The sequence below is a fragment of the Saccoglossus kowalevskii genome, chromosome 10 (genome assembly GCF_978046115.1).
Source record: "Saccoglossus kowalevskii chromosome 10, keSacKowa6.1, whole genome shotgun sequence".
Lineage (NCBI taxonomy): Eukaryota > Metazoa > Hemichordata > Enteropneusta > Harrimaniidae > Saccoglossus > Saccoglossus kowalevskii.
The window spans coordinates 15,385,588-15,402,912 of record NC_140650.1 but is presented as its reverse complement, the minus strand read 5'-3'; the positions used below and the strand labels follow the sequence as shown (position 1 = coordinate 15,402,912).

The following is a 17,325-nucleotide window of genomic DNA, read 5'->3' as shown; positions in this document are numbered from 1 at the left end:
AGCTTTACGGTCCTTCAGCATCGGGGGGAAAACAACAATAATTATACAAAACACATTGCGAAGAATCAACAATCAGGAAAGAAACCCCAGACAACCCTGTCGTACTTGTGTTGAAATACATTTTGTATTTCACGTCAGAATATTGTTTAAAATAAAATATTCAGTCCAAGCCAAATCGAGGTCAAAGGGTCAGGTTGCGTGCATATAATTATATATAGTTAAAACAAAAAGTATTTGAACTTTTGTCAGCTGTTCAACATCTATAAAAACCAGAAAGACAATTATAAGACAATGTGAACCTCGGAAATTATTCTGTTAGTCCGAATTTTAAATGCGCGCGAGCGAGCAGGTGGGCGGTGACATTTCGGGGTTTGCGCGGTCGAAATTAAAGCGGAAATTGTCTGGTCGAATTCAACAAGCGGTCGCAAAAGCGAGAGAAAAAGGTGATTGGAAAGCGGAAGCGGGCGGGAGGTTGTGCGAAAGGAGTACTGTAACTTTGCACAACTTTCTTTTAAATCGTTTTATTTTCCAAGTCAATATTCTATTTTACTAATACATTTTTTTTCTAACGCAATGGCGAAGAAAAGAAAGAAAGCGTTGACAGACGAGGCAAAGAAAAATCTGCCACTCAGTGTCGCACTCTGACACAGCAATTTTTTTTTCAAACATCGGCCATTTTGTTTCACCATGAAAACCGTTTTATTAGATGTCTTATCTGAGACACTTGAAGGATTAGCTTGTTTGTAAACTGTCAGCGTGTACAATGGGACAGTAATGATTGTCAGAGGATTATCCCTCGTTGTTCGTTTGCATAACAATGGAAAACCCGAACGTTGATGAGTACGGACTCAAATGCCAGCAGTTTTCTTCATTTTTCGCGCTCGAGCTTGAAATTATTCATTATCTGACACTCTTTATGAGTTCTATGATATCAGTGGTTAATATGTTTGGCCATTTTTAGTGTATATTTATAATAATGCAGCAAATCTACAGTGTTTTATTAACCAAAACTGTTTTTCGCGTTTTTTCTCGAGTTGAAGTTTTGATCGAGAACGACTCATTGGGACCGCCGCCAAATCAAGTGCGTTCGGACTAGGACATTCAAACTCGCAGTTATCGTTCAAAAGATAATGATGATGCGAAATATGTCTGGGTTTTTAAAGAAAATGCTTTGTCACAGAATAATAGTCTGTTAAAGGTGCCAAGTATGAAATAATTTGGGGACAAAAAAACAAACCTGCATAGAAATCGGAATAATAGGTCTTTTGATTATCGGAGACGCATTTCAATGGACTTGATTACGGACAATGCATAACTTAAATTTCACCAGGAAATTCCGCAGTGTGCTCTCGCAATCGCGTACTTAGTCATTTTTACAAGGTTCGCCATTTTTGATGTCACGTGATAATTATGTAAACAATGTCTGTCCAGTTTGTGCGAACTTGCACCTCTATACTTAGTCTTTTGATATATATAACCTAAATTACTGTTCTGAACGAGACAACAGACAGAGAATGTTTTATTTAAAAACGTCACAAAACCTTCTCGCTACCTTAAACGGAAATTGTTTACAATCAGCCTTGGTTTACCAAGCTAATATCAGACGGCAAGACAACAACAAGTGTGAAACAAATGTGGGACTAACAGGAAATGAATTTAAAACCCAGTACGGAAACCACACAGCATCGCTACGCAACCAATCATTAAGAACTGCAACAGAGCTCAGTAAATACGCTTGGTCATTAAAAGACAATAACATCGATTATGAGAGTATTATCGCGTGCTACACCATATTATAATTCAAGCAAACGTTGCAACTTATGCATTAGAGAGAAATATATTATAACAGTAAACAACATTACTGTAGTTTAAATAAAAGAAATTAACTTTTTTCTTCCTGTAGACACAGCCAAATCGTTGCTATTCAACAACTAGTTTCAATATCGTAAACTCACTCCATTATTATGCAAATCTGTAACGCTTATAACGTAGTCTGTTTCGGTGGTTTATTAAATAAAGTCTTAACTCCTGATGAGTGAGGTACTCCAGGTACCTTATATATGTTTTTGTTGAAAACACAACCAGTCAATCCATCATGGTCTACTCTTGTGGGTCAGTTGTCTACTTATGAAACACGGAAACTAAACCTAATATTGTAACGTGCTCTGTAGCAGGAGCTTGTGAAGGTCGGAACAGCGTCTGGCTTCAACTTTTTTTTGTTACCAACACCCATCTGTTCTTAAAGACAGTCAGACAGTGGGTTCACGAAGCTATCTTTCGTCCAAATTTTTCCGTATTGATCATACGGCTCGTATCCATTGACATTTCATCGGCTGGTGAATGAAAAAAAGGTTGCATCTTTGGTCGTGTTGTTACAGCCTCCAAAAGCGCATCGTCTCACCATAGTGATTATCGGCTTACTTACACCCAATTTTGGAATACTGTTTACAATCTCATAAGTCAATACACATTCCTCGGCAATGTTCGTACAGCCAAAAAAAGTCGACCAAAACAAAAAAGAGCCCCCCCCCCCAATCAAAAATCAAACGTGGGTCACTAGGTTTTCCCTAGAGACGACATTAAACTCAGCTGTATATGTCAGCACAACGTGCCTCTCACAATGCAAGAAATGGCGTTTCAGGGGGCGTAGATTCAAAATTTCGACGCAGGGGATGATTCTATTTACCAGTTCATGCTCAATGATGTATCTTCACTGTTGTACATATTCAAAAACAATGTCTCGACAAATGATGAATCCTTTTAGCAAGTTAATCGATCTAAAACGTCTTCAACCAACCTAGGCCAATCATTAATGTGCTGGGTAATTACTAGTACTCTGGCCAATGATATTGAACTTTGCTACTCGAGTAAGCAGCGGTTTCCCACTTCAAATAATACCCTTGATACCCTGGACATTGTTTCACAAGAACGACTGACCCAAAGGATTTTTGTCTTCTCACGATAAACCTCCCACCGTTATTTTGTTTACTAAAAGGAAATGTCTTTTGACAGAATGTCTTGTATTAATTTCCAGTGCACAAAAAAGCAGCAAATACTGTTATTGAAGCACAAAATTTGCATGTATTTTCCCCCGGTCGTTCACGAAAACTGCAAATCAAGGCTAATACCGCATCCATAGTCGTTGACACTTTGCAGTTGCCATGATGAATGTTTTGTTTTCAGTTTTCTAAAATTATTATACTGATCAAAAGACTTGTCACTCCCATCATGCAATCCCCCATAGTACTTGTAAAATACACATACACAGCGACGATTACCAACACAAATACAAAAAACCTCGCTCTCAGGAGCTGAGGAATGAAAGACATTAAAAACATAAACAGCAGCTTCAATATATCAAGAACTCAAGTCAGTAAAACAGGACACAATAATACTACCGTACATGGAAGCCAGTCAAAGCCGACGTATCGTCGAAGTACGAACACAGTTGACAGCTGCAAATCACATGCAACAACAACAACAGACGCGAGGATAATTTCTGCTCTCCAAATGCGTTACTTCCTTTGTATTGACCCCCTAAGAATTGCTAATTCCCCCTTTCTAACTTCCCCCCAATAATATATCGCTCATTTTAGAATGTATTGACCCACTAATTAATGAATATTCATGAGCACAGAAACTGCACGTCATGAATAAATTAGCATAATTGTGAACAATCTGCATGGTACAGTACGTAAGTAAGTACGTCTTCTGGAACCCTGCCAAGACTTTAAAATGATGATGGTACTTATAGGTGGAATTTTCCACGAAGTGATGACTGTAAAATTACACGGAAGTGTCGACCACCTATTAGTAACAAGAAGCGTTGCTACATATACTAGTACATACAGGCCACAGAGGAAGCAACATCTAAATAAGGTAAGTTCTAGTGCAATAAGATTTACTCATTTCATTTATTTGGGTAATTGAAGTAATATTTTTCCACACTTAATAAATATATATTGCATATAAATTCGCTAAATGAAAAAAATCAAACTGTTTAGACCCCATGCTACGTAGTCCCAAATAATGACTTTAAGCATGTCATCGACCATTTCATTGGTATGCCAGGGTCGATTTCACTTAAACTTAGCATTGACATCATTGTTTCCAAATTTTCTGGTCGTTTTTGAGACACCCTTTTCTAGATTTTGTTAAAATTTGGCACAAAAGCAAGACATTATGGGTTTCATTTGCCTTTGGTAAACATTTGACAGACTCGTAATGGCGGTAATATTGTCCTAAACAAAGGCTTATTGTAATCGAAAAAACGAAAAGAAACGAAACGAAAACGAAACGAAACGGGATGACAAACATTATAACAAACAAATTGTAAGCAATATTTTTATTAATAAATGGCTCGTTTCGCTAATAACAGATAATCGGAAATCTGTAATCAGCAAAACAAGTTTCCTACACGTACAATATTCACAACTGTCGAACGAAGCTTCGGACGAGTATATTCACATTTCAGTCGTGTATATAACTACATAAAATATTTTGCCGAAAATACATTACATACACGTTTGATCAATTGTTTTTATTTATATAACTTTTATGTATTAATGCAGCAAACATTATGCCACCAGCAAACACATTGAGTGAAGATAAATCGGACAACCAGGAACATGAACCCCAAAGGTAAGGTTTATATGCCATTTTATGGTATTTTATGATTTGCCAGATTCATAAACATAATCACCGTGAAATTCGGCACCTTGTGCGTACCATCCCAAACATCGCGTTGTGAAAGATTGAGCCTTACAAATTAATTTGTAAGAACAACTAGACATGGGGCTTAGTGCTGCTTGGAGAAAGTTGATGTTGTTGGAGGGTGGTGATGGTGGTGGTTCCACCAGGGCATTCTAGTACTAGTATTCCAAATGTATGATATGTTATTTTAGTTTCAAGTGAACATTATTTGTAAGTTTGATTAAATATTTTTCATGCATACGATTATTAGTTCATTAAATTGTGAAATGTGTCCTGGTGCCATTAAATTGTTTATAATACATTTTCTAGACATAAATATAAAACATACTGGTCAGTTATTCTGGATGTATGTGAGGTCCATTACTATAATGTAAGCTTTACCCCAGTCATTGTATTGATTTGTATAAAATACACCTACGCATGCATGTATTTGCTTTTCACATGAAATGAGGTCATCAACCTTAAATATAGTTTAGCTCGTGGCTGTCTAATCTTACAACTAGCTGTATAAGTATAAGGCGTATACATTAGGTCTACTCTTGGTGTCAGAACAGAATAGAAATATATATATAATACGGATCGGCCTTGTCTAGCTACCTGCCAAACTTGATTGATAGCCGGTGTATATACTGCCGTTAACACCTAAGCGAAGCATAAAGACTACTCAGTGTAGTCATAAAATGTGGTTATATTAAATCTGTCGCCATACATTAGCCAGGCACGGGACACGGGCATGTTCGGTCTGGTGTTCAGTATACACTTACAGCTTTAATTTAAATGCGATACAGACGTCGCGGGCATGATTCAATGAGTTTGTTTGGCCTTCCGTTTTGTCATTTTAGTGTTTCAGATGCACCAACTGGTGTTGGTGTGCTGATATAGGATGGGTATTGTCTAATAAGTGTGAGTGAGTTTCGTCGGCCGCGATGTGGAAAAGGGTGTTCAGCACTGTAACTTTCAACATTTCTAGTCTTGACAGGGCAGCATGAGAATAGCGCGCATTCAAAGTGGTGTGGGTCACGACGTCACTTCCTGTTTACTTCCTACTTTGCGTGTATAATGGCGGCCTCGAGCAGAGTTTTTTCACGAGAGCATTAAGTCCGTTTATGTGGTGCTACTGTAAAGGTAAACTTTTTCATCATCTTTTTTCGTATAATTTCTGGAAGAATATATAGCTAGCTTCCGCATACCGATGTGAAACTAGTTTAATACTTTCATGACTGTGTTTTTTTGTCAATGGCATTTTCAAAATGTAAATAGCAACTTCACGCGAATGGCAGTATTTACCAAATCACTACCGTTCGTTTAATAGCCGTTTACGAAAAAAATAACCGCTTTTCATGTTATTTTTTTATTTCTGTTGTCTTTAGTATACTTGCTGTCCAAAAATGCGAAGGCCCCCCAAGGCGCCCCTTTTTAAGTTGGTATTTACGCTCATTCTTTGAGACCTATTGTTGGAGGACATTACAACTTTGACCTGCACGCAAAATAAGAGATACCTCCGACAAATTAATTACAATTGTTCATTTTTTTATAGAATCATGTCGAGACCGCGTGGGTCTAACACGCCGACGCCTAGGCAGGTGAAAAGAAGTAAGGTGTCTGTACACCTATCTGGTAAAAAGTGACAGCTTGTGTTCAACTTGTTGAAAACCGTCTGGTTGTTTAGATACTAGTATTATATATAGCGGTACTACATGTGGACCTCTCTCATATTTGTTCATTTCGTGATATCTTTAATTCTCTAATTGTGATGAATATTTTTGTCATTTTTGATTGCTTTGATACTATGCATATTGGTACATCAGAGTGATATCTTCAATTATCTAATTTCTTGTTGAAAACAGCAATTCTGATTGCTTTGATACTAAACATATTATTAATTTTCTAATTGATATCTTTAATTGAAATGTGCATTGCTAACAGTGTAGCTATGTCAGCCGAGAGGCTGCTTGTTGTATTTTTTAAAACATTACTACCTGTGGCCCTGGAAAATTGGGGCATATTCATGAAAACATGTAGTTGTATTATTTGTGTAAAGTCTATTTATGTATACAGGAGACATTAAACATAATGTATCATTTCATTGAAAAAATGTGCAAAATTTGAGTGATATTTTAATCAAATATTCATTAATCCTTTCACCACCACTCAAACAATAGTCAGCAAGTTGGGTACACTTCCAGGAATATTACAAGAGGTGTTCAAGGTGTAACTTGTGGGAGCAACTGAACTGCACAACCAGAAAATTTGATATACAGGACAATTAACAACCTGTTGTATTCAACACAAATCAGGCGAAGTATGAGGAAATGGTTTCATTTTGTCAACACATGAAATTTGTAAAACCAGGCTTTTGAATAGGAAACCACTGGTTCTGTGATTAGTACATTGACAAAATAAAATTCATTGTCCAGGACTAGGTTTTTCATTCATCTGTGAAAAGTCAACAAATATCAACACAAACAATGTTAGCAAAATTTGTATAATAAAAGATATAAAAGCAAATTATTGCAAAAAGATTTAATTATACAATATATATAGGACAGAAATTTTTCAGACTTTTCCCAAAGTACCTCTGCCTCCCACTGACCGTCAGTTCGTGTTATACTTATTTTGGCATAAAAACCAAACATTAGCCAGGTAGTTCGAAACTTTATATTATCTACAACAACATCAGTTATAGTTATTGGCTTTTAAAAGAGGGTGTACATATGTTGTCAATTCTCGGTCTGAATAACCCAGTTCATTCTAGCCTTTGTTTTAGCACACAGAATGAAGAAATTTGTCCATAAAATTATTAATCCGGACCAAACTGCATATATTCCTGGTCGATTCATTGGACAAAACATTAGACTTATTTATGACATTATATGGCATACTGAAATCGAAGATTCGCCAGGAATCATCCTTTGCTTAGATTTTAGAAAGGCATTCGATACTGTCGAACTACCTTTTCTATTCAAGACTCTTGAAAAATTCAATGTCGGCCAAAGTTGTATTAATTATGTCAAAACTATGTACACAAACATAAACTCCGTCATAATTAATAATGGCCATATATCTAGAAATTTCAAGCCCACTAGAGGTATCAGACAGGGCTGTCCTCTGTCAGCCCTACTTTTTCTTTTAGTGGTTGAAATCCTAGCTATTACAATAATCCAAAAATCGAAGGGATTAATATCATCAATACCATGTGGCAAGTCAAATTAAAATTAGCCAAGTAGCTGATGACACCACCATGTTTTCTAGCAAATGATAATAGTTTTTATGAAGCTATTGAAACGGTCAAATGATTCAACAATGTGGCTGGGACACTTTTAAATAACACTAAAACATATGGGATGTGGATCGGGAAATGAGAAAACAGGAAAAAGTGTATCAAATGGCCTAACGAGCCGATTAAATCTTTGGGGTGTACTTCCATACAGACTTAACACTTTGCAAAAATAAGATTTGGGTAGTTAAGATAGCCCAGATAGAAAAGAATCTTATGCCCTGGAGAAAACAAAATATTACCCTGTATGGTAAAATGACAATTCTGAAGACTTTCGCTCTGTCACAATTAACATATATTTTATCCATTCTGGATTATAGTTATAATTCCCTGAAAGAGATTGATGTTATGTTTTTCAACTTTTTATGGGGGAGTGAAAAACATAAAAAAAGGCTGTGATAAGAACGTAGAACACTAAGCCGGGGTATTTGAAACCGAAATTGTCATCTAAGCGTTAGGCCGTCGCTGATTGGCTGCTGAGCTGGAATGCCAATTTTTAGTTTTAAATACCCCAAGGAAGTGTTCTAGGTTCTTCGCGTAATTAGGTGTTCGTATGCAAGGGATTTTTCCACACAAAAACGACGAATTAGGCCGAACCCCAACGGACCGTATTTTTGTGAAAGATTGGTATTTTTGTCCTGATTTGTAGGAATCTGAAAAACGCGTTTCACAACTTGTCTCTTATTTAGTTGTATGCGTCATTCAAGATGGTGGGCCCCGTATAGTAAATATCGTATTTATTTTATTATCACGTGTGCGCCAGCTGACTGTGGTTGAAAACTACTATACTAAACACCCGTCCTTCACGAAATATACCTGACTTGTGGAACAATTCCACCAAAACTCATCTAAGCAGATTTTGAGCTTCTCCACAAAACGTTCCAATCACAAATCGCATCCCTCCCCCCCCCTCTTTCCCTCTTCTTCTCTCCCTCCCTCTACCTCCTTCCTTTTCTCTCTCCCTCCCTCCCTCCCTACTCCAACACCCCTCCACCCTTACCTCTTTCATTACATATGCTTATATATTGTGTATCACAGAACCAAATTTCAAAGGGAAATTGATAATTGGGAATGTGCCCTGAATGGTTTGGATTTAGACGACATAGACATGTATGCAGATAATCTGGTCAATGATGGCACAACGGTCGAAGAATTCATCACAATGTTACGGCAAGATGGGCGTAAAGAAATGAAGTCATATTTGTCTTATTTGGGCGTCAGTCCTCTAGACAGAACATATATAATACGTCGTATTGATGTAAGTTGTTATCACATTGGTATTCTATTTTACACATGTATATCACTTCTTTAAATCTGTAGGTCTCCTTAGAACGAAGTTCAAAACGTAGCAACTGTATGCGCATGCCTTGGTCATTAAACATGGTGCATCAACATGATGATTACAGATCGGATACAAAAAGGACAATTTTTGTAGAATCGCGGATATGCCAGGCATACCTCATTTAAACTGAATTCTGTCATGTGCCTTACCTCTTAAGATACATAAGCACGTGCATTCATCTTGTGGTCTGATTCAACCTGGCAATAAGGCAGCCGTTTTAACATCAGCATTTCTGCCATTTTTGAACTGAATATTAGCTATGTATCACTCATTGGATTTAGTTAACACTTGGTCCATACATTGAACATTAGGTTCAATGAATGCTGTACCACAGCAATATTTCTGACATGCCTTGAGTAATCATGTTGAAACTTCACGCATGCACCATACACCTTTTCCCACGAATTTGTTTCATGGTCCAATTCAAGATGTCCAAATTTGAAAGCTAAAATATCATAAAAATCAAGTTCTTTTACCGGTTAAAGACTGTTTCATCATTGAATTTAAAGTCAACACAATGGAATCAAGTAGCTTATGCTTTATACATGTTTGTTTCTTATTTGAAGGATATTGAACAAAAGGTTCTTGAAGCAAGCAAAGTAAGTAGGTGTGGTATATATGGGCAACAGTGCAGTAAGTAGCGTCTTCACCTAACACCAGGGAGGTTAGAAGATCAACTCCATTGTAGGTGTGATATATATGGGCAACCGTGTAGTGAGTAGCATATTTGTCTCGCCCAATGGAGGTTCGGAGATCAATTCCATTGTGTGCCTGGTATACATGGGGGATGGTACATTGAGTAGTGTGTCCGCCTCACATCCAGGGGATTCAGGGATCAATTCCATTGTAGACGTGATATATATGTGCAGCGAGTAGCGTCGTTACCTCGCCCCTCGGAGGTTTGGGATCAATTTCATTGTAGGTGTTGTATATATGGGCGATGGTGCAGTGAGTAGAGTGTTCGCCTTGCACCATGGAGGTTCGAGGATCAACTCCATTGTAGCTGTGGTATATATGGGCGACGGTGCAGTGATTAGCTTTTTCGCCTTGCACCAGGGAGGATTGAGGATAAACTCCATTGTAAGTGTGGTATATATTGGCGACGATGCAGTCAGTTGCATGATCGCCTCGCCAAAGAGAATTACGGGGATCAACTCCATTGTAGGTGTGGTATATATGGGCGATGTTGTAGTAGGTAGCGTATCCAAATACTGCCTTGTCAGTGTATTAAACTTGCTTTTCGTCCTCTGTATATTTTTTCCACATGAGAAACATGCGAACAATGATTCAAAAAAACCTTACATCTGATATATTAAAAATCACAAAAATAGAGCAGAGTAGTTTATGTTTTTATGCATTTTTATGTCGTTTACAGGAAATTGTAGAAGATGCTCCTGAAGCAAGCCTAGTAAGTATAATAAATATGCTACACATATATTCATCTTACTGTAGGTGTGGTACATATGGGCAACGGTGCAGTGAGTAGTGTCTTCGCCTCACACCAGGAAGGTTCAGAGATCAACTCCATTGTAGGTGTGGTATATATAAGTAACGGTGCATGAGTAGCATATTCGTCCCGCTCCACGGAGGTTCGGGAATCAATTCCATTGTGTGTTTGGTATACATGGGGGATGGTAGACTGGCGCAGTTGGGACGATTAATTTGTTTTTGTACTTTGAAAAAAAACGCGAAATGGAGGTGTTAGCGCGAAATCACCCCGACTGGTTTATTCTGCAGGAAATTCATTGCTATTAAATATTCATGATGCAAATATTATAATTAGGTGGGCGCGGAAATATGTGCATAATGAGGTCAACATGCTAAAGGTCACACTGCAGACCCAACATGGCGACACGTTCAAATTCGAGTTTGTCGTAATCGTCGTTTCTAATTCATCACAATGTGTAAAAACGTGACTCGCACTAGTCATAGAATTGAAAAAAAACGGCTGCTACAATCAGCCGACGTCTTCTCGGTCAGAGGTCAGTTGAAGAAACGTTGTGATTGGTTTAGATGATTGTCAATTAGAACACTCATTAACATAATTACCTGTTGAAAAATCTACAGGTTCATGCAGTGCTGATAGAGGGCCATCCAGAATCAACCAGTTGGGGTGATTTCGCAGTTACAGGGGATTCCGCGCTAACACCTCCATTTCACGATTTTTTTTTTACTTAAACTACAAAAACAAAATAATCGCCCGACTGCACCAGTCTAGGGGGATGGTACAGTGAGTAGCATGTCCGCCTCACACCCCAGAGCTTCAGGGATCAATTCCATTGTAGATGTGGTATATATGGGCGATGGTGCAGCGTGTAGCGTCTTTACCTCGCCCCACGTAGGTTCTGGGATCAATACCATTGCAGCTGTGGTATATATGGGCGATGGTGCAGTGAGTAGCATGTTCGCCACGCACAAGAGAAGTACGGGGATCAACTCCATTTAAGGTGTGGTATATATGGACGATGTTGCAGTAGGTAGCCTATCCAAATACTGCCTTGTCAGTGTATTAAACTTGCTTTTCGTCCTCTGTATATTTTTTCCACATGAGAAACATCCGAACAATGTGTCAAAAAAAACCTTATACCTGATATATTAAAAATCACAAAAATAGAGCAGAGTAGTTTATGTTTTTTATGCATTTTGATGTCGTTTACAGGACATTGTAGAAGATGCTCCTGAAGCAAGCCTAGTAAGTATAATAAATATGCTACACATATTCATCTTACTGTAGGTGTGGTACATATGGGCAACGGTGCAGTGAGTAGTGTCTTCGCCTCACACCAGGAAGGTTCAGAGATCAACTCCATTGTAGGTGTGGTATATATAAGTAACGGTGCATGAGTAGCATATTCGTCTCGCTCCACGGAGGTTCGGGAATCAATTCCATTGTGTGTTTGGTATACATGGGGGATGGTAGACTGGCGCAGTTGGGGCGATTAATTTGTTTTTGTACTTTGAAAAAAAAACGCGAAATGGAGGTGTTAGCGCGAAATCACCCCGACTGGTTTATTCTGCAGGAAATTCATTGCTATTAAATATTCATGATGCAAATATTATAATTAGGTGGGCGCGGAAATATGTGCATAATGAGGTCAACATGCTAAAGGTCACACTGCAGACCTAACATGGCGGCACGTTCAAATTCGAGTTTGTCGTAGTCGTCGTTTCTAATTCATCACAATGTGTAAAATCGTGACTCGCACTAGCCATAGAATTGAAAAAAACGGTTGCTACAATCAGCCGACGTCTTCTCGGTCAGAGGTCAGTTGAAGAAACGTTGTGATTGGCATAAATGATTGTCAATTAGAACACTCATTAACATAATTACCTGTTACAAAATCTACAGGTTCCTGCAGTGCTGATAGGGGGCCATCCAGAATCAACCAGTTGGGGTGATTTCGCAGTTACAGGGGATTCCGCGCTAACACCTCCATTTCACGAATTTTTTTTTGCTTAAACTACAAAACAAAATAATCGCCCGTACGCACCAGTCTAGGGGATGGTACAGTGAGTAGCATGTCCGCCTCATACCCCAGAGTTTCAGGGATCAATTCCATTGTAGATGTGGTATATAAGGGCGACGGTGCAGCGTGTAGCGTCTTTACCTCGCCCCACGTAGGTTCTGGGATCAATACCATTGCAGCTGTGGTATATATGGGCGATGGTGCAGTGAGTAGCATGTTCGCCACGCACAAGAGAAGTACGGGGATCAACTCCATTTTAGGTGTGGTATATATGGACGATGTTGCAGTAGGTAGCTTATCCAAATACTGCCTTGTCAGTGTATTAAACTTGCTTTTCGTCCTCTGTATATTTTTTCCACATGAGAAACATGCGAACAATGATTCAAAAAAACCTTACATCTGATATATTAAAAATCACAAAAATAGAGCAGAGTAGTTTATATTTTTATGCATTTTTATGTCGTTTACAGGAAATTGTAGAAGATGCTCCTGAAGCAAGCCTAGTAAGTATAATAAATATGCTACACATATATTCATCTTACTGTAGGTGTGGTACATATGGGCAACGGTGCAGTGAGTAGTGTCTTCGCCTCACACCAGGAAGGTTCAGAGATCAACTCCATTGTAGGTGTGGTATATATAAGTAACGGTGCATGAGTAGCATATTCGTCTCGCTCCACGGAGGTTCGGGAATCAATTCCATTGTGTGTTTGGTATACATGGGGGATGGTAGACTGGCGCAGTTGGGACGATTAATTTGTTTTTGTACTTTGAAAAAAAAACGCGAAATGGAGGTGTTAGCGCGAAATCACCCCGACTGGTTTATTCTGCAGGAAATTCATTGCTATTAAATATTCATGATGCAAATATTATAATTAGGTGGGCGCGGAAATATGTGCATAATGAGGTCAACATGCTAAAGGTCACACTGCAGACCCAACATGGCGGCACGTTCAAATTCGAGTTTGTCGTAGTCGTCGTTTCTAATTCATCACAATGTGTAAAAACGTGACTCGCACTAGTCATAGAATTGAAAAAAACGGCTGCTACAATCAGCCGACGTCTTCTCGGTCAGAGGTAAGTTGAAGAAACGTTGTGATTGGCTTAGATGATTGTCAATTAGAACACTCATTAACATAATTACCTGTTGAAATATCTACAGGTTCCTGCAGTGCTGATAGAGGGCCATCCAGAATCAACCAGTTGGGGTGATTTCGCAGTTACAGGGGATTCCGCGCTAACACCTCCATTTCACGATTTTTTTTACTTAAACTACAAAAACAAAATAATCGCCCGACTGCACCAGTCTAGGGGGATGGTACAGTGAGTAGCATGTCCGCCTCACACCCCAGAGTTTCAGGGATCAATTCCATTGTAGATGTGGTATATAAGGGCGACGGTGCAGCGTGTAGCGTCTTTACCTCGCCCCACGTAGGTTCTGGGATCAATACCATTGCAGCTGTGGTATATATGGGCGATGGTGCAGTGAGTAGCATGTTCGCCACGCACAAGAGAAGTACGGGGATCAACTCCATTTTAGGTGTGGTATATATGGACGATGTTGCAGTAGGTAGCCTATCCAAATACTGCCTTGTCAGTGTATTAAACTTGCTTTTCGTCCTCTGTATATTTTGTCCACATGAGAAACATGCGAACAATGATTCAAAAAAACCTTACATCTGATTTATTAAAAATCACAAAAATAGAGCAGAGTAGTTTATGTTTTTATGCATTTTTATGTCGTTTACAGGAAATTGTAGAAGATGCTCCTGAAGCAAGCCTAGTAAGTATAATAAATATGCTACACATATTCATCTTACTGTAGGTGTGGTACATATGGGCAACGGTGCAGTGAGTAGTGTCTTCGCCTCACACCAGGAAGGTTCAGAGATCAACTCCATTGTAGGTGTGGTATATATAAGTAACGGTGCATGAGTAGCATATTCGTCTCGCTCCACGGAGGTTCGGGAATCAATTCCATTGTGTGTTTGGTATACATGGGGGATGGTAGACTGGCGCAGTTGGGGCGATTAATTTGTTTTTGTACTTTGAAAAAAAAACGCGAAATGGAGGTGTTAGCGCGAAATCACCCCGACTGGTTTATTCTGCAGGAAATTCATTGCTATTAAATATTCATGATGCAAATATTATAATTAGGTGGGCGCGGAAATATGTGCATAATGAGGTCAACATGCTAAAGGTCACACTGCAGACCTAACATGGCGGCACGTTCAAATTCGAGTTTGTCGTAGTCGTCGTTTCTAATTCATCACAATGTGTAAAATCGTGACTCGCACTAGCCATAGAATTGAAAAAAACGGTTGCTACAATCAGCCGACGTCTTCTCGGTCAGAGGTCAGTTGAAGAAACGTTGTGATTGGCATAAATGATTGTCAATTAGAACACTCATTAACATAATTACCTGTTACAAAATCTACAGGTTCCTGCAGTGCTGATAGGGGGCCATCCAGAATCAACCAGTTGGGGTGATTTCGCAGTTACAGGGGATTCCGCGCTAACACCTCCATTTCACGAATTTTTTTTTGCTTAAACTACAAAACAAAATAATCGCCCGTATGCACCAGTCTAGGGGATGGTACAGTTAGTAGCATGTCCGCCTCATACCCCAGAGTTTCAGGGATCAATTCCATTGTAGATGTGGTATATAAGGGCGACGGTGCAGCGTGTAGCGTCTTTACCTCGCCCCACGTAGGTTCTGGGATCAATACCATTGCAGCTGTGGTATATATGGGCGATGGTGCAGTGAGTAGCATGTTCGCCACGCACAAGAGAAGTACGGGGATCAACTCCATTTTAGGTGTGGTATATATGGACGATGTTGCAGTAGGTAGCTTATCCAAATACTGCCTTGTCAGTGTATTAAACTTGCTTTTCGTCCTCTGTATATTTTTTCCACATGAGAAACATGCGAACAATGATTCAAAAAAACCTTACATCTGATATATTAAAAATCACAAAAATAGAGCAGAGTAGTTTATATTTTTATGCATTTTTATGTCGTTTACAGGAAATTGTAGAAGATGCTCCTGAAGCAAGCCTAGTAAGTATAATAAATATGATACACATATATTCATCTTACTGTAGGTGTGGTACATATGGGCAACGGTGCAGTGAGTAGTGTCTTCGCCTCACACCAGGAAGGTTCAGAGATCAACTCCATTGTAGGTGTGGTATATATAAGTAACGGTGCATGAGTAGCATATTCGTCTCGCTCCACGGAGGTTCGGGAATCAATTCCATTGTGTGTTTGGTATACATGGGGGATGGTAGACTGGCGCAGTTGGGACGATTAATTTGTTTTTGTACTTTGAAAAAAAAACGCGAAATGGAGGTGTTAGCGCGAAATCACCCCGACTGGTTTATTCTGCAGGAAATTCATTGCTATTAAATATTCATGATGCAAATATTATAATTAGGTGGGCGCGGAAATATGTGCATAATGAGGTCAACATGCTAAAGGTCACACTGCAGACCCAACATGGCGGCACGTTCAAATTCGAGTTTGTCGTAGTCGTCGTTTCTAATTCATCACAATGTGTAAAAACGTGACTCGCACTAGTCATAGAATTGAAAAAAACGGCTGCTACAATCAGCCGACGTCTTCTCGGTCAGAGGTAAGTTGAAGAAACGTTGTGATTGGCTTAGATGATTGTCAATTAGAACACTCATTAACATAATTACCTGTTGAAATATCTACAGGTTCCTGCAGTGCTGATAGAGGGCCATCCAGAATCAACCAGTTGGGGTGATTTCGCAGTTACAGGGGATTCCGCGCTAACACCTCCATTTCACGATTTTTTTTACTTAAACTACAAAAACAAAATAATCGCCCGACTGCACCAGTCTAGGGGGATGGTACAGTGAGTAGCATGTCCGCCTCACACCCCAGAGTTTCAGGGATCAATTCCATTGTAGATGTGGTATATAAGGGCGACGGTGCAGCGTGTAGCGTCTTTACCTCGCCCCACGTAGGTTCTGGGATCAATACCATTGCAGCTGTGGTATATATGGGCGATGGTGCAGTGAGTAGCATGTTCGCCACGCACAAGAGAAGTACGGGGATCAACTCCATTTTAGGTGTGGTATATATGGACGATGTTGCAGTAGGTAGCCTATCCAAATACTGCCTTGTCAGTGTATTAAACTTGCTTTTCGTCCTCTGTATATTTTGTCCACATGAGAAACATGCGAACAATGATTCAAAAAAACCTTACATCTGATTTATTAAAAATCACAAAAATAGAGCAGAGTAGTTTATGTTTTTATGCATTTTTATGTCGTTTACAGGAAATTGTAGAAGATGCTCCTGAAGCAAGCCTAGTAAGTATAATAAATATGCTACACATATTCATCTTACTGTAGGTGTGGTACATATGGGCAACGGTGCAGTGAGTAGTGTCTTCGCCTCACACCAGGAAGGTTCAGAGATCAACTCCATTGTAGGTGTGGTATATATAAGTAACGGTGCATGAGTAGCATATTCGTCTCGCTCCACGGAGGTTCGG

General features: G+C 39.2%; 1 protein-coding gene across 1 annotated transcript; it reads left to right on the top strand.

Moving 5' to 3' along the window:
• Positions 1-3,743: 3,743 nt before the first annotated feature.
• On the top strand, positions 3,744-13,456 carry LOC144347252 (uncharacterized). The gene is made up of 8 exons (XM_085504591.1): positions 3,744-3,879; positions 4,572-4,641; positions 9,029-9,248; positions 9,899-9,931; positions 10,708-10,740; positions 11,992-12,024; positions 12,682-12,727; positions 13,347-13,456. The coding sequence occupies exons 2-8, from the start codon at positions 4,580-4,582 to the stop codon at positions 13,454-13,456; spliced, it is 537 nt and encodes a 178-aa protein (XP_085360717.1). The 5' UTR covers positions 3,744-3,879; positions 4,572-4,579.
• Positions 13,457-17,325: the final 3,869 nt, after the last annotated feature.